The sequence below is a fragment of the Pseudochaenichthys georgianus genome, chromosome 11, assembly GCF_902827115.2.
Source record: "Pseudochaenichthys georgianus chromosome 11, fPseGeo1.2, whole genome shotgun sequence".
Taxonomy (NCBI): Eukaryota; Metazoa; Chordata; class Actinopteri; order Perciformes; family Channichthyidae; genus Pseudochaenichthys; species Pseudochaenichthys georgianus.
Window position 1 is genome coordinate 25,415,663 of NC_047513.1, and position 18,072 is coordinate 25,433,734.

The 18,072-nt window shown below is 39.7% G+C and overlaps 1 protein-coding gene across 5 annotated transcripts in view; it reads right to left on the minus strand.

Moving 5' to 3' along the window:
* Positions 1 to 5,478: 5,478 nt before the first annotated feature.
* Positions 5,479 to 18,072, minus strand: part of fam49al (family with sequence similarity 49 member A, like) — a 43,180-nt gene continuing 30,586 nt past the window's right edge. For all 5 annotated transcript variants that reach the window (XM_034094183.2, XM_034094185.2, XM_034094182.2 and 2 more), the window contains 9 exons: positions 17,924 to 18,045; positions 16,467 to 16,572; positions 13,485 to 13,621; positions 12,828 to 12,905; positions 12,489 to 12,605; positions 11,453 to 11,532; positions 11,002 to 11,128; positions 9,800 to 9,870; positions 5,479 to 7,276 (listed from right to left, as the gene is read on the minus strand). In XM_034094183.2, the coding sequence (XP_033950074.1) occupies positions 7,213 to 7,276; positions 9,800 to 9,870; positions 11,002 to 11,128; positions 11,453 to 11,532; positions 12,489 to 12,605; positions 12,828 to 12,905; positions 13,485 to 13,621; positions 16,467 to 16,572; positions 17,924 to 18,045 (902 nt within the window). In that variant the 3' untranslated portion in view covers positions 5,479 to 7,212. The remainder of the gene's footprint in view (positions 7,277 to 9,799; positions 9,871 to 11,001; positions 11,129 to 11,452; positions 11,533 to 12,488; positions 12,606 to 12,827; positions 12,906 to 13,484; positions 13,622 to 16,466; positions 16,573 to 17,923; positions 18,046 to 18,072) is intronic.

The following is an 18,072-nucleotide window of genomic DNA, read 5'->3' on the forward strand; positions in this document are numbered from 1 at the left end:
ATTAGTTTATGAATGGAGCACTTGAGTCACGCAGCATTTAAAGCTTTACGCATGTGTAACATTACGGAAAGAAAGAGGGTACTTCCCTACCACGGCTCAAATGTTATTCTTTAACCTGATCAATTCTAGAAGGACTCTTTTGTTGACCCTGAAAGCAACACACTCTTTTCTGGTGCTACTTCACCTAAATGCACGCTGAAGGCTCTTGAGCATGTTTTTCTCTCACTGATTGTGCTGCTATGTTAAATGTTTGTGTTTCATGTATTTGTGTATGCATATTTGTCTGTTGATGTTGGACATGGAGCTGCTGTGAAGCAAGTCAAATTTCAGACTTGATCTGACAATAAAGTAATATCGTATCGTATTTCCAGGTTGCATGGAGAAAGGAAAAAGTCTGAAGAGGTTAAAACTCCATTTACGCTTTTAGTATAAATTATTATATATTCTTTAATTTCCAAAGGTATGGCCATTCCCATCCAAAAATATGCTGAAAAACTTTACATTATTTGAAGCAGACTATATAGTTTTTATCAACTATTTTCCAAAACAATTCATGGATAAACTTAATCCAGAATTCTGCTGCTGGTTTTCTTTGAACAAGATCGAGAGGGCAGGAGATAAACTGCACTGGCTCACGGTGGCCTTGAGGACTGATTGTTAAACTCTGAATGCAAGAAAATCTCCAGCTTTTTAATTATGCACCAACATTCTGGAATTCCCTTCACAAGGCTAAAAGAGACAATATTATAACACACTTATGTATTGCCTTTACCTTACTGTTGCACTTCCTTCCCTTTATGATTATCTTTGACATATTCTTAACCCATAGATGCATAAGTGGGTTTTCTTTGACCCGGTTATTTTACATTTTTTTATCATTTCAAATTCCAGCTATTCCTCAAATATTGGATATTATGCCATTATGCCATTCAAATTTTAAATTTACATTTTAAGAAATTGTAGTTTTTGTATTACTAAATATACCAAATAAATTACTAAAATTATAAATAGTGAAAGATTAAATATAAAATATTTCTAGTGTGAACCAAAATATAATACTAAATATTATACAGGTGATTTTTCTTAACCAAAATGACATAAATGGCATAAAAACACATATTATTCTATTACGGGTCCTTTTGACCCACTTATGGAAGAGTGTAGGGTCCAGTCACTCTAAGGGAATCTAAGGGGTAACAGCGGCCTTTGTTCTATTGCTTGGTTTATTGCGCATCATTTGCACTTGTTTTGATCTTTTATTTTGTAAAACCCTCTGATCTACTTTCACTGTTTGGAAGGTGCTATATAAAGAGTTTATTTTATTACTTTTTATAGGGAACAAGTTAATGATGGATCCCTCCAATTAAGACAGACTAGCTGAAACGTGCAATAAATGCTGCTAGTTATGCAGGTGTTTTAACATCCTAAACATCTGCTCATCACTTTGAATCACACAGATACATAAACAGGCGTGTTACATGCACACAGAAATGTCCCTCAGTTGGTGGGCACGTGTGGCAGGTTTTGCGTAGCAGCAGTTGGTCACCAGCCTCAACAATACTCCTGCTGTTTTACATTTTGTCAGGCGAGTACAATGACTATCTGCTGATATGTAATGCTTTAGGGGTGTGTGTTCAACAGTACGGTGTGTGAGAGCAAGACAACAAGAGAAAAAAGAGATTGTGTGTGTGATGTATCAAAGTTCAGTAAAAAGGCGAGTATGGAAGCCAACAATGAGTAACCGCTGTTGAATTTGTATCACACACACACGGCTGATAAGCTGTCCCCTCCTCCAGGCGGTTAACGGTTAACAGCTGAAGAAAGAGGGAACTTCTGGGATTATCTGATGGCCTTGACTGTTGGAAGAATATAAAAGTCCCTGCTCATTGCTCAACAGTCTTAAATCTACACTGACGTTATTTATTTGCATATTTTATTCCCTCATTTCCTTATGAAATTAGTTGTAAATTAGTTTTATTGAAAGGAGCAGTTTGTCACATATTAGTATGGTGCTAAATAATCCTGCTATTGTCTGGTTTTTAATAAGTTTTATTGTCTGTGGAATGCTGTTTCAGCTTCAACAAGAATACATGCCAAGAGAAAACACTTGTTGCATCTACATTTTTGGCTTTAAGTGAAACATTTCCTTTAAATGCATCTGCAGCAACTTCAGTGCCTTTGCTGCTTATCTGACTTCGCTTTCCATTATGTTGCCTGTTATCATGCAGTTCAAGGCAGGAAAGGATCATTGTTTGACAGGAATAGTGCAGGTTTGAATGTGTGCCATTTAGGGAAGTAAAGGGAGGCATGGTTCCTTATTTATCGCATGACAGTTAGGGCACGAAGCCAGACTCGTGTACACAGCCACACTCAAACCATGAGATCATTTGACTATCTTTTTTTATTTTACTTCCAAATAATCCCTTTTTAATTCAGCGGTGTCTTTCTCTGCGTGTAAACTGTGGTTTCTATAACGTGGGACACTATCTGCTCGCTGCTCTCTTTTCCATATATAACTTCTGACAGGCTCTCCTGTGTCCCCTGACCCACTTTACACCTTCCAGCTCTCACACTTACAAAACAGTTGGACTTTGTGCCTGAAGCTATCCATCTTTTAATCCATCTTTTAATCCATCTTTTAAAACCCTACCCAAAGTCTTTTACATTTGCAGAGATACCCCGCAGTTAAAGTGCTTAATTCGATGATTTAAAGTTGTTTAAGTATCACACATTACTGCTTATTTAGAACAACAGATAAATTCCATCATTAATTATTTGCTGTTTCATTATAGTGTCAGGTGTTTCATCCCATTAAGCATCAAGTATTTCATCTAATTGAATGGTTTTGTAGTATTTTCTAAACTGATCCTCTGCTGCCCCCTTGTGGTAAGATAGAGAAGATGGCTGAAGTACTTAAAGTATGATAAAGACATGACAAGAGTATTCGATCTTGAGACTACAGCTTCCATATAATATTATAAGATGATGTTTTATGATTTCATTGTTTTTGGCAGGCTGGAAAAACAAAATTAAGTCTCTTTAATGCCTATAACATCCTTATAGGTATGTGTGATCCTGCGGAATGTGCACCGATGAATACTTGTATATTTTATATATTCAAGGTATATTGCATTTGCATGTCATTTTTACATGGAGTTAGGGGTAAACAGTTTTAAGTCCTAGGAGTTCATGAGCGAAGATAATTTTAAGATGTTCTTTTTTATACATGTTTTGGTTCTTATCTTCTACACCAGTGGTTCCTTCCATTTTTGGGGGGCATTTGACACCTCTTCACTGTCTCAAAAATGAACAGTAAGCAGTTTAATCAAAGAGTCATATCTAGTTTCCTGTTCGTTAATTTAGCATTTACGTCCTCAGTTGACGAAAACCACTTTTGTTCTAAATAAGTTGATGCCATTTTTAAAAGGGACAGGAAACGAGAGCAACATGCAGATACTTGTTCATGTTGTCTGTGCAGTAACCACACATCTGCAACACTTTATAGATACTAAGGATATCCTGTTCAAACTGGAGATTTCTTACGATGTGAATATGTTTTAGTTCATCTTAATTTATTATAAGGGGTCTCTCAGTTTGAATTGATCAAATAAAGTAGATGTTGGCCCTATGTATTGTACCTTTATTCCGCATTCATAGGATGTAAACTGGTATTTTTCTGACTGTTTACATCGTGTGTTTTATACTGATGTTCATTATGTGTTTTCCCTTCGTGGGGAAAGCTTCATGGCTTTTGAAGACATGGTTGCACATCATGAGGACTGTGGATTATTTTGTCATCACTCACATTGAAAGACCATTAGGAGATATCATTCTCATGAAGTCAAAATAGATTTCTAAGTGGTTTTATTACAAATATATTGTGCTAATTAAAAAATTGCAATCCATCAGTAAACAATTTCCACAACTCTCCTTAGCTTAATGTGTTCATACGAAAGATAGATGTGGTCATTTAAATATCACTCTGCTAACGGTTTCATTTAAAGGGCCCATGTCATGCCTTTCCGGTTATTACCCGTCCCCTTGTTGTTATGAAGCTTTGTCTGCATGTAAACGGTCTGCGGAGTCACACACCCTCAAAGTACACCCTGTAGCGAGTACAACTAACACAGAAAAGACCTGTCTGTGCTGCCCCAGAACGCCTCGTTGGACATTTCTCTTTTCCATTGTTTACTCCTTGGGTGACGTATTTGGGTATAGTGACGTGACGTCCGCGGAGCCGTTACGTGTGTGTGTGTGTGTGTGTGTGTGTGTGTGTGTGTGTGTGTGTGTGTGTGTGTGTGTGTGTGTGTGTGTGTGTGTGTGTGTGTGTGTGTGTGTGTGTGTGTGTGTGTGTGTGTGTGTGTGTGTGTGTGTGTGTGTGTGTGTGTGTGTGTGTGTGTGTGTGTGTGTGTGTGTGTGTGTGTGTGTGTGTGTGTGTGTGTGTGTGTGTGTGTGTGTCCTAGCATTACTATACTTGTGGGGACCTAAATCTGTTTACACAGTCACGTGTGGGGACTCGCCTCCCTTATGGGGACAAATTGGAGGTCCCCATGAGGGGGATCATTAAATTCCGGAGGAGCCCTGCGTGGTGCACTGGCTCTCGGTAGATAGGTGTTTAAAAAACATTAAAAACCTCCGTAAACATAAACCTTATAAAAACCCTTTTAAAAGCATCATAAAAGCTCCGTAAAATGCATGTGTTGGTTCTGGTTAAGGTTAGGATAAGTCTCCAGGAAATGCATGTAAGTCAATGTAATGTCCCCTGAAGTGATGTATACATTGTGTGTGTGTGTGTGTGTGTGTGTGTGTGTGTGTGTGTGTGTGTGTGTGTGTGTGTGTGTGTGTGTGTGTGTGTGTGTGTGTGTGTGTGTGTGTGTGTGTGTGTGTGTGTGTGTGTGTGTGTGTGTGTGTGTGTGTGTGTGTGTTCACAGGGGGGGGGCAGGAGCTGCAACAAGGCGTTTAGGACAGAGAGTGAATGCACATACTATACAGAGATGCTGTATGAGAAACCAATGTGAGTTTGGAAAATTGCACAATATAAATCTATTCTAGTAGACCTCAACAGTGGAATTATGATCAGTAGAAATGGCCATGACATGGGACCTTTAACTTAAATAATAGTTAGTATGAAAACGTGAAAAAATAGTGTGAAAAACTGATTTAGTCTTGAATTTGGCACCTGAGTATTGATTTAAGAAAGCCTTGGAAAAATTGCAAACCTACAGTAACCCCTAAAAAATGTGCTTTACTTGCATTGTGTGAATTATGATTCCAGAATAAGTTTTACTAAACTAAATACAGTCATATTTATTGAAATTATGCCAATCATTGTGGGTAATGTATGAAATCTGTTGAATTTATGATAAATGTAATACAAAAACTGTTCCAGCTTTACACCACACGTACACATTTACATTATACTGCATGTACTAACATCATAGACAGAGATCTGAAGCTCTACAGACACACAACGTCATGTTTGAATGTAATAAATGACAAGTTTATTGTTGCACAAAATGTACAAAATAACAAGCAAATGGATAGCCCCTGACCCCGCTCCCCCCTCCCTCTGGTTCATCTGCAATAATGAAGCTGAGTTTCTGAAACCTATGACTACGGCAAGTCCGATGGTCCAAGCCAAACGCATGGTAATTCTGAGAGACAACACATACCCAATTCCAGCGTCACTGAACAATTAAAAATGAATAAAAACACCTTATTTACACATTTCTGTCAGAACTTTTACAACATGCCATCTATATATTTATACAGACTATGCTTGTGCACATACCCCTGTATAGAAAATATATTATAAAATCAAATTAAATTAGACTAAGGGCTATAGACATCCAAAGTACAGCACTTCTTTTTAATCTCAGTTTTTTATTTTCACTTATTCAATTACTTGGTTCTTTAGACAACCTCGTACTAAAAGAAATAACTCTATGCAGGTTTTTTGATGAATGTTGTTCCTTGAGGACCCAAGCTGACCGTGTAGATGCCCGTTGAAAAAAGCCTCACATATTTACACTGCAGATCTCCCCTTTTAAAATGCATGTGTGTGAATCACCTTGACTTTCATGTGCATGAGTTGGTGTTGCACTTTCATGTGTTCTTCTATCAGTGATGTTTTACAATATTTCATCCCCTTAAATCCTCAGATCCTCGCTTCATGATGAAATAAAAGCAATAACCAATCAGCTTTGGCACTGGGTGAAGAAGTAAGTGTGCTGTGGTTTCCTACAAAGCCTTTTTTTGAGTTTACATGTCTTGTGATTCGTCCCCGTTTGTGCACTAATGTGAAATCACATTAAAGCTTATCGCAGATGTTCTCAGAGATTAGTGCAAAAGAGGGACGAATGAACGGATATCTAACAAGCTAGTAGTGTGATATCTAAACCACATTAGCACCATGGAGAAAGAGAGTGAACTACATTGTTCAAGTAAAGCCATACACACATGATGCTGGATCGTATACAGTGTCAGGGCACATATGATGGAGATTTAGTGCCGAGGAGAAACACCTATGGATGGATGGATAGGAATGATGGGAGAAAACTTGGCGATAATGGAGATGAAATAACACTCATCTCCTTGCCTCCTTTCCTTCAGCTGCACCGATGTATTAAATAAACAAAACGGGAAGAAGCAAATCTCCGGAGTGCATCCATCACATTGCTTCTTAACTCTCCTGCAGGTGGAGGTCGGAGCAGCTGAAGGAGGAAACTACGTCTGGAGAGTTGAAAAGCGAGTGTGTGAGGGGGCACAGGAAAGTCTGCAGGGGTCAGTTTGGGATCAGATCTTCAGGGGAAAGGACATGGCGTTGTTTGTGTGCAAAAATACTTGTCAGACTACTGCTGGAACATGAACCCTTTTTTTGTTTCTTTTTGTACATTTTCAGTTTGCGTCGTTTCTGACGTTAGATTTTGCAATATAACTCCCTCTCTAGTCCTACTTATGTTTCATCTTCCGCTTGTGTTGCACTTGTTTTTAATATATATCTATATTTTATTTTCTGGCTTTTTTTCTCTTTTCTTACTTTACAAAATGAGAGACAGAATGATGGACAGCTGACAATATATATAATTATTTTCCTCTTCTTCTTTGATCGTTGTAAACCAACAGGTTTTATCAGACACTGGCGTTCGTTTCCTCCTCGTCTTCTTTTCTCTCCTCCTTCAAGTGCGCTCCTTCTCTCCTCTCTGAACCTTCTCATTGCAGGAGGGCCCTGATTTGTTTGGAGGTGCTGTCATCGTTTAGATGTCGTGTCGTATACCTGAAGAAGAGAGAGATATGTTAAAGTTGTAATGTTCTAGAGACGGACTGTACTTATATAGCGCTTTATCAGGTCTTAAGACCCCTCAAAGTGCTTCACGTACTACAAGGCATTCACCCTTTCACACCTCATTCATACAGAGCTGTACCAATTGCTCTAGGAAACTAAGGCTGCATCTACACGGAGACGAAAACTAACCGAATTCGATATCAAAAAAGTCTTCCGTCCACACAGTATCGGCTCAAGAAACGTGTCCATTCACACGAGACCGCTTGAGACGCTGTAGTACATATGCCGGGCCGGTAAGTGGCGCTGTACTTCCGCCACAAAATACACCAAAAGCAGCGAAAAAGACCCCTCCGAGCATGGTTGCCATGGTTACCTGGTTGCCCTTCTGTTTATTTTCCGCGTTGGATTTAGCAACATGTAGTTCATGTAGTTCTCCATGTCCACTTGTTGCTGATGGTTGTGGTAGAGGAGCTGTAGATGTTGCACTAACATCTGTAGCATGGTCAGTAGCTACTGACCATGCTACAGCAGTGAGCAGCAGAAGTGGGAGAGGCAGGGCTCTGGCTGCTCGGCGGCCTCTGTTTCTCTTCTTCTCCCTCCCCGAGGCGAGCGTGTGCTCCTGCACCCTGTACCGCACTCCTATACCGCACCCACTGCCACTAACTCTGAGCCTGGCTCCCGAGCAGGACGTTCTCCCCGGTAGTCCACCAGCAGATGAAAAACACCCACCTCTCCTCCTCTTCCAAGGGACGAGGGAACCGTGCGGGGGGGTCTGCTGGAGGCTCCTGCTGGGTGCACTGTCCTGCGAGATGCCGGGGACCTGGCTCGAAACACTCGGAACACTGTTGTTGTTGTTGGCGAAACACATCAGCAATGGCGCGGGGGTGAGCAGCAGAGATGGGGAGAGGCAGGGATATGGCTTCATCGTTATCGTATAGGACGTACACACGGAGCCGGTTGGCCCCCCAGAGCGTTTCGTCCGCAGATCTACCCACCTTGGGACCAGGGCTCGAGCTTAAGGATGTCCCGTCGTCCCGGGGCCGAACAAAATAGTGTCGGGGAGGATAAAAAATAATTTTGGGACGAATTTGGGACGAGAGTTAAAATAAAAATATCCTGCTAACTCTACTACAAACGGCGATGAAAATGAAACCGACTGCACGTTTTGTGTAGCACACAGTTATTAAACCTCCTTGTCAACATAAACACACACGCACAAAACATTTAGCAACCCGCGAAATACACACACATGTAGCCACTGCTGTGCCGCTGGCTGTCAGCCAGCCGCACAGCTGGCTGTGCCCGCGAATTCCTGGTCCGCAAATTCGCGCTCTCTATGGTCTAGCCAGATTAATATAATATGGCTCTGGGTCTAGCTATGTACTGAGTGTGTGTATTTCGCGGTTTAGTGATGTACAATGACATCCCGTGGAGGAATTCTGAAATGTTTTACCATTACATCACAAAAACGCACAGCAGAACCAGACCCTGGAGCGCCGGCCTCTTTATTTACTTACTCCTCTTCATCCCCTATGAGTAATAAGGCTGAGATGAGAACCCTCCATCGTATTTAGTCCTTAGCAATATGCTGCGCCTCTCCCCATGTAGGGATGGGTACCGAGCCCCGGTGTTAAACGGGCCGGAATTATTAAAGACAGTGGTAACGTTAAACTCCGACGTTATCAGACTTTTTATCGGTACAGGAGACATTTAAAAAATATATGTCATATGTATTATTGCTACATACACATTATATCGCAGTTTTAGTTTCACCAACTCCGTTTCTAATATGCAATAAGACTACAACATGCGTCTTTGATGTATTTTCGAGCTTTCCAATCCAGATGAGATCTCTCTGTCCCGTCTGGGTGCGAGGGGGCGGGGCCGTTTGTAAAGGTCTCCTGACTGTGTTACAGACTGTCATCCTGGTTAGTGGTTACTCTGGGTTCTGTCTTCAGGACACAGTGTTGGATTTTTTTGGATAATTGGATGGGACTTGAATATTCAATATTAGAGTAATTTTCTCGTTTGTGTGTTTGTTTAAATATATTTGGCCTTTGTTTATGTGATTGAATGATTTACTAAAATAAAAAGGTTGATGAATTATCATCTAATGATTTGTATGATGTTTTATTTATGTTAAAGGTCACTTTGAATGATTTTAACTAATGATAATGTAGAAAAAAAAAGAAAAAAAAAATTCGGGATGGTCCACATTAATTTCGGGACGGCTTGGATTGTATTTCGGGACGGTTCCGGGAGGATTGGGAAAAAAGTTAGTCGAGAGCCCTGCTTGGGACCCGTTACCGTTTGAGGGCTCAGTTTCCCGCGGTTCCGTTGCGGCCTCGTGTGAACGAACCGTCCATACGGTAGAGAACTGTAGCGGATACAACCCGTTTCGTGTCCGTGTGGACGGGGCCTAACATTCACACACATTCACACACCGTTGGCCATCACACATCGGGAGCAACTCAGGGAATCTGTGTCTAGTATCTCTTTCTGGTTCATACACACCTCAGCGCGTTCAGAAGTCCCTCCACACTGTTGGACGGTTGCTCTTTCAGCACCTTGATGCAGCCCTTCATCTGCGCAGAGAAAGAGTGTGTTAGTTAAAGCTCAGCGTCTCCACTACAGCAGCAAAACACTTATTTATAGAGGTAGCTTAAAGTTTAATCTATTGGTACATGGATATAGTTCTGCATTCCTTGACCATCGGTCATGCAACACTCGATTCCTATTCTGTTACTTCTTGCACTATCTATTGTTTTTCTATTGTTTTTTCTTTTATTTGTAAATTTTGTATATCTTATTTATATATTTATGTTGCTTTGTTGGAGGAGCCTGGGACTTGATTTGTTCAAAGTGAAGCATTATCTCCTCTCAGGTGATGGTCTGTGTTTGGAGTTGTGAGCAGTTTTATTTGAAGAGTGATCGTTGCTCCTCGGGCTCCTTGATTTCCACTATTTCCAGAACTTCAAAAGGTCAATTATTAAAAGATTACACAAGATAAAACATTGACTTTTTCTGTCTTTCCGTAATTATCTTGAGACCCATCAGATTTACTGTGGGAACCCTTTGGTGAGTTTCACACATTGCATCAATACCAAGGCTAATGGTGAGTAATTGTTCTTGAATCCATTCGCAGGATAGCCATCTTTTGTATCCTGATTATTATTAGAAGTTGTTTTAAATAATCGAAAAATGTGAAGTATTCATGTTTCTGGTGTGAAGTGTTATGGTCTGTAAAGTATAATCGTTTGGCACTACTCTCTGGTTACTTCTGATTTGTTACCAATTAGGCTTTCTACAAGGAACATACAACATAAATATAGAAGAGAAATATATTACAAAAAATACGTAAAATATGCCTGAAGTAGAAGCTTTTCAATGTATAAAGTTGTAGTTAATTGCATATGTGCAAAATTGTCCAATATATGTGCAAGGGTTCACAGTACAACATATAATAAAAGTATTTGTGTTTAATCTACCTCTTTTGGTATTGCAAAACTGCAAACAATCCCCTTTAAATATATATGTTATTTTATTAGGTACAGTACTTCATCACGTACAGAAAACGCCTAACGAAGGCTCTTAATGTTATTCAGTTTCTAATTCAATCAAATATACATTTGAAAGGAAGTGTTTAACAGTGTTGCCAGGCAGAAGTCACAGAGACCTTCGTCTGTCTTCAACACTGGTTATGTGTGTGCACTCACATCGATTTTGGAGGTCTTGGCGAAAGCCCCGACGGGGTGAACGTGGTCGTAGAGGATGATGACTCCCACCATCACCCTCATGCAGAACAGCATGGTGTCTGTGTTGGTGAACCGACAGCGGTACTCCCTGTTACACACACAGAGGAAAAGAGAAAACAGCTGAATAACACCAGAGAACAGTCAGGGTCACACACTAATGCTGCTGCTATTTCAGGCACTTTCTGATCTCCTTGAAAAATTACTCATGACTTTCTATTCATATAAAGACAACTCATAAAGAGGATTTTAAATAAAGCGTGAAGGACTATGAATGATTCTCTGTGTGAATGTCAGTGTGATGAAGTCTGTTGAAATTGTGAGTCACACTTGAGAATGCCTCTTTGTGTCGGATAGAAAAGGCTTTATTAATAACTAAGAGTATGACCTTTGGAGGATGAAGGAAAATACTCACGGAGTCTCCAGCATGACGCGGCACACACAGGCCATCGTGCTCAGACAGTCTGTGGTGTCCTCTATGGGCAAGGTCTTATTCTGAAGGACCAAAAATAAGACAAATTAGAACAGATAAAAAGTCCCTATGCCTAAAAATAACAGTATTTAAATACAGAGAACATTCACCGTCTTCTGCTTCTGTGCTGAGGGAACAAAATGTCCTACCACAAGGTGGAGACAATCTGCATAGCTTGGAAAGGTTTAAAGAATGTAACTTTGCTAAGAGGCAATCCTGACCCCCTTGTTCTCTACATTTTGTCTCAAACATCACTTATGTCAAGAGGTGGGGAAGTTTTATTGCCAAAGGCTTGCATGCTGCAATTAAGGTCAAGTGTGCAAGGGCATCTATTGACTTCACCTTATTGTGGAGATGTTGTATAAGGAATATTATAAAGTTATTAATGAAAGCATAATTTTCACAGTGTAAATATATTTCTAAATATTTTCGATGGTGAGGTGCAGTATGCATCACATTTGACTCACGAGTGTATCCTGTGCTCTGTACCTAGTCTTCATGTCCTCTGGTCTAGCACATATTGGCTTCACTTATCATTCATTTTGTTCGTCTGAATGTGATTGTCGTTGGATGGCTAATTCCAATGGCAATATTTAAAACCAATACTTATTTATTTCAATTAAAGGTGAAATATAATGCACATTTTCAGGTTTATACTTGTATTTTCCATCTACTAAAATTGTTTGAATACTTAAATGTGAAAAAAGCAAACGTTATTTATTCTTTCGTGTTTGTTTGAAAGTGTTTGAGTCTCCATCCTGTAAACAATAAAACTGCTCTGATTGGCTGGCAAGAAAAACATGATTAACTTTTGAATAGGTAGTTGAGTCATTTGGAGAGAGATACTAAGATGAAGTTTGACGTTTTCGTATCATATGTTCTCTTTAAATCTTGACAACCTCAGCTCTGAAAATGCCAACTCTTTGTGTTATCCAAGTCTCGATAAAAATACACTTATCCATCAAAATTGTAAATGTACCTCTGACACAAACTTGGTGGTGGCGTTACTCAGAGTCTTCAGCATTGGTGTTGCCTCAGCGTAGAACAGAGACATCCGATTGGCCATCTCATTGTTGACCTCGTTCTCCGCCTCCAGCTGTGCGCCGATACAAAACGCATTAGAAAACATGAATCATTAATGTCATCCAATAACATCCAGTCGGTCAAATCAGAGAGGCTCTAATCTGAGTAACTCGACTGACGGACACGTTGTTGCTTGTCCGTCTCGTTGTGTTGTTCGGAGGACAGAAACACTTCCACTTAAATCATTAATGATTCAAGAGGGAAAGGGAAGCTGAGCGTAAACAGATCCTCTCACCTGCTGGTTGTTCAGCCGGTTCCTGCTTATAGTCCTCCTGTAGTAGCTGAAGTCGTTCTGAATGGCTGGATTTGTCATCTGCGCGGTGAGAGAGGAAATTATTTCACGGTATATTGATTACTCGGCACAGTAAAGGTCACTCTGAGGTAATCACACCAAACAAATCTATAGACAACACATTGCAAAGCCAATTTTGTTGTGCGAACACTACATGAAATGGGACAACATTAGCACTAACATACAGTTCGATTATAATAAGTGTTGGCTGCATGTCATGTGTGTGTTTCTTCAACCTAGATTTACTATTTTTATTTATTTAATATTATTATTTTATTTATTTGATATTTTCTTATTGTATTTTAAGTATTTATTATTATTATTATTATTTTGTATTATTTAATATTCTTTTTATTCCTTTATTTTATTATATTTGTAATAATTTTTATTATTTGTATTTGTATTATTATTATTAGAATTTTCTTTATTAATGTATTTCATATCAATTTAATATTATTAATTTATTGTATTTAATAATATTATTTGTGTTTTAATTTAATTTAATTGTTTTGTCATTTCATCACATGGACATTTATGTGTATCTTTGCCTTTACTGAATAAAGAAATACATACTAATAATAATAAATAAATCCCCCTCACCTTTAGCTCATCAAAGCTGAGTGTGAAATGCAGGATCTCAGCGAACTGTTTGGCCAGCGCCTGCTCTCTCTCCAGGTGCTGCATGGGGGCGTACGGAGGGCTGGTGAGCGCCTCCAGCAGGCTGCGCAGGGCGTTCTCTGAAAACACAACTAATGTCACTGAAGTGTCGACAAGCGGGAAACTGCACGTCATACGGCCAGGGGGGAAAGGTGAAGTGCATTTACTCAGGAAGACCCTCTTAAATCTGTGCAGTACGGACAACACTGCATAACCTGTGTATAAAATACTAATAACATCGCTAAGGAATACTACTGTAATACACTGTGAATTTTGAGCAATAATATATTTGTTATCATTAATATCTGTAGCATGTCTTGTAATATACACATTTTTACACATGTATTGTTGTTATCTAGTAATATTATAAGATAAGAAGTACTTTATCGATCCCAATTTGGGAAATGTTTGCATTATTATAATTATAATCTGTGATTCTGAAATTGGCTTTACCAAATAAGTACTTATTTTGATGCCAATCCTTTTCTACTTTTACTTTAGTAAGATTTTGAAAGCAGGACTGTTACTTGTAAGAGAATATTTTACATTTGAATTTTGCTGCTTTAACTTGAGTCAAAGATCTTCTTCCATCGCTGCTTCCTGCAGACTTTTATCCCTTTATGTTCAGACAGCTGTAATTCTCTCTAATCTGGCTTCTCTGATCTCTTTCATGTCGCCACATTAAATCAAAAATGCAGCAGCGGATGGATTCTAACGGGTTCAAAAAGATGAAATCCCTTCCCTGTATATCTGTCACATTCTTTCTGGACATCACTGGATACCTGTTGGGCTTTTAGATACCGACCCGGCTCTGTTGAAGCGCAGAGGGATCCGGCCTCAGGCACTTTCACAGACCTTTGTTTGAACCACTGTCTGAGAGCAGACCCTCAAACAGGGTTTCATATTTCATGTGACCAGAAATTGAACGTTGGAGCCCTCAAGCTTTGGGACATGTCTTTAAAACTCTGTGTGGAGTTCTTTTAACATTTCTTTGTCAGGCTGCTTGGCTTTGAAGTGATGGTTTTGACATTTTAATGTGCAGTTGTATAATGTATGTATTCTTAGTGTAGGTGGGAGTGTGCACGCCCTCAGTTTAGAGACACAGAGAGGAGTTATAGTAATAAGCAATGTTGCAACACCTATTTAAGCCACTCAAACTAAGGCCAACCGAATAAATTAAATGCCAGTTTAGGCTATATTTTGCATGTTTCCCTGATTTACCTTGCAGTCAAACATTCCTTTCTGATGGGGAAAGGCTGCAGTTATCTATGCTTCCTTTAAATCCACCAGACAAAAACAGTCATTTTAATTTTCCAGAACACAAAAACGCTCGCTTCCTCAATCTGTTAAATTGTTCGTTTGTGTTACTGTCTGACTTAGGTGGGACTGAACAGACTGAGACATATCATCCACTAACACCGCTAGCAATTTGGTGAGTGACTTATATCATAAGAGTGATCCCTTAAAAAATGTTTTAGCAATGTACTCTTATTTAGAGTTCATCATTTTTATATTATCTATTCTTCTTCTTTGTTGAGATGTGTTTACATTACCCACAATGCAACCTGAACTACCAACAGTTTGTCGGACATTTTGGTTGTGTTATACTATTTATATATACAGTCCATAGTTATGCTAGAAGCAGCGAATGTAACCTTACACCTCAAGCGGGCTCCAGAGGTCCTGCAGTTCAGCAGCTCTCTATCTGCATTAAAAATACATTTCCAGACCAACTAAATGAACATATACTGATCCTTTCCTCCACACAGATCACCCTGCATCTGATCTCACAGCCTGAGCCTCTTTGTGGACACTGTATCAGTGACCGTGCATTCCCCCGTGTCACATGTGTTATTGAACCTCAGCCTTTGCTGCCTCCAACAAATCAGACCGAGCCGGACCTCAGAGGCTCTGTGTAAAGCCTCAGAAGTCCCCCGGGGCCCCATCCCTTCCTCTGCATTAAAAATGCACAAGGCCTTCTATAAATACAGTGCTGAAGTGTTTCATCTAAAAGGCCAGAGACCTTCCCTCCTGCTGTTAGCACTGAAGTCCCTAACTGAAGCACTGACTCCTGAGGATATGATGGATTGTTGACTGTAAATATCTTGTTGTCCAATAAATAACTCGGTGAATGCGAGGGATCTTTGTGAATATCCCCTTCTCTCCATATGGATTCACCGTCTACAAACTTCTGTCGTGCTACACCTCCTAGCCACATTAGCGCAGATACATTATCCTAAATTATTACCTCGCTCTCTTTCTTAGCTGAGAACATAATGTCCATGACACAGAAGTATTATTGGATGGCAGAGCAGAGGCGTCAGGCCAACTAAATGTTTCTGCTCACACTCGTCTCTCTCTTTGTGCTGGAAGACCATGTACCACTGTTTCCGTAGCAACGGCTGCCTGGCTGCTAGGTCAGGATGCGGCAGAGATGGCTGGGAGGACATTGTGTGTGTGTGTGTGTGTGTGTGTGTGTGTGTGTGTGTGTGTGTGTGTGTGTGTGTGTGTGTGTGTGTGTGTGTGTGTGTGTGTGTGTGTGTGTGTGTGTGTGTGTGTGTGTGTGTGTGTGTGTGTGTGTGTGTGTGTGTGTGTGTGTGTGTGTGTGTGTGTGTGTGTGTGTGTGTGTGTGTGGGAATGCTGTCAGACAGAAATCGCATGTCAAATTAGGATGGTGGTACGCAGAAACTGACAATTTGAACTTCTACCCATAGTAACAACGAGAGTCTCACGTTTGATCCCCTTAACATGAATCTGCCTCTTATTTGAGGTTCAGAGAGAGATTCTGATTGGTTGGCAGAAAACGCTCTTACTAATTGTAGATTGAGGTTACAGCAGCTATAACTCCAGCTCTCATTGGACCTCCAACAAGAGAGTGTTACATCACCATGAATGACTCTATAGACTGAATGTAGCCATGCTCACCCAGTCTGAGGGAGAACTCGTAGAAGCGCTTCAGTTTGGCCACCAGGGGGCAGACTGCGTTCCAGGCCTTCTCCTGCAGAGCGAGGTCGCCCGGGTTCTGGATGGCCTGAAGGCGAGCAACACAGATGTTAGTCTCCAGGAAGGATTTAAAAATAAAACACCTTCCCATCTCCTCTACCCTCTCGTCCTTAAAGCCATATGTCACATTATGAGAGAAATATATCCTTTCCATATTAAAGTGATTACAGTATAGCAAGAATGTAACAAATCCTCTCCATCAAATGTCATTCATCAGCAAAACGTCATTTAGTTTTACTGACATGCAATCGAATAGCCATCTAATGAGATATCAATGTGCTTATTGATATATATTATTAAATATACTTAACCAAACTATCAAACATGCATATATTATATATACATATACATATATAAAGCAAAAGACTCAGATACTCTATCGTCATATGCACAATATCAATAACATAGTTGCTGGCCAGGTACATTTTATGAATGCCTAAGCAGCTTGATAAAGGTCTCTCAGTGTTCAAGATAAGGAAGTCAGGAAAGGAAACTATTAAGTGCTGACAACTAGAGAACAATGCTAACAGCTGAGCAATAAGCAGCAATGGTTCAGGGAACTGCTTAGTAGAAATGTGTGTCTGAATCTGAGCACAATATTACATTACATTGCATTTTGCTGGCGCTTTTATCCAAAGCGACTTACAATAATGCGTTCGACCAACAAAATACAAACTTGAAGATAATAAAGCTCTGTGTTCTTAGCAGTTCCAAAAAAACACACTATTGCATGAAATGTTTGTTAAAAGTAAAGAGTTTCCAGAGTAATGAAGCAAATCACCCCAAAAATCAAACAAAGATAATAATACTAATAGTTGGCAGTTAAATAAATAAATGAAAAAGCCAAAAATGTAATGTTTTACTAAAAAAAAATACTAGAATTGAAGTCTCATCTGGTGTCAGACATCGTTTACTAAATGAAATCATATTTGTGTCAATGACAAAAGAAATCCAAGAACTAGGTACAGTTTAAATTGACAAAAAAAAACTACAAAAAAGGTTTTTTTGAAAATATATTCACATAGTAATTGAGCAAATTCACCCAATAATAAAAAAAAAAACAATATTAATAGCAGTGAAATAAAGTATAAGAAAAAAATATATATTTGTATTATATAATTAGAAAATTATCCAAGAAACAAATTAACATGAAATTGCCCAAAACAAACAAAACATGTTGCATGCAATGTTTGTTTTAAAAGATGTAATACATGTCTTTGTCTGCACCTACAGTCTTACTGTCCTTCAACTTGGAGCAGGACACTTGGGAGGCTCTATCTGTGTTGGTAACTATTCATCATTAAAGGCCATGTGAATCACACACTGTTAGTGGCTCGACTAAACTGTATTTTATGGATGTTCAGCACTCATGGACTCACTTCTCGTATCTCCTGGCCCGCCCCGTTGTAGGACTGCAGCTCGGCCAGGATCCCATGAGCCTCCTCCAGCACGGCGCTGACCTGGTTCCACACCGCCGTCTCCGCCTCCGTGGGCTGGGCATCTGTGAGGAGGAGGGGGAGGGAGGAGA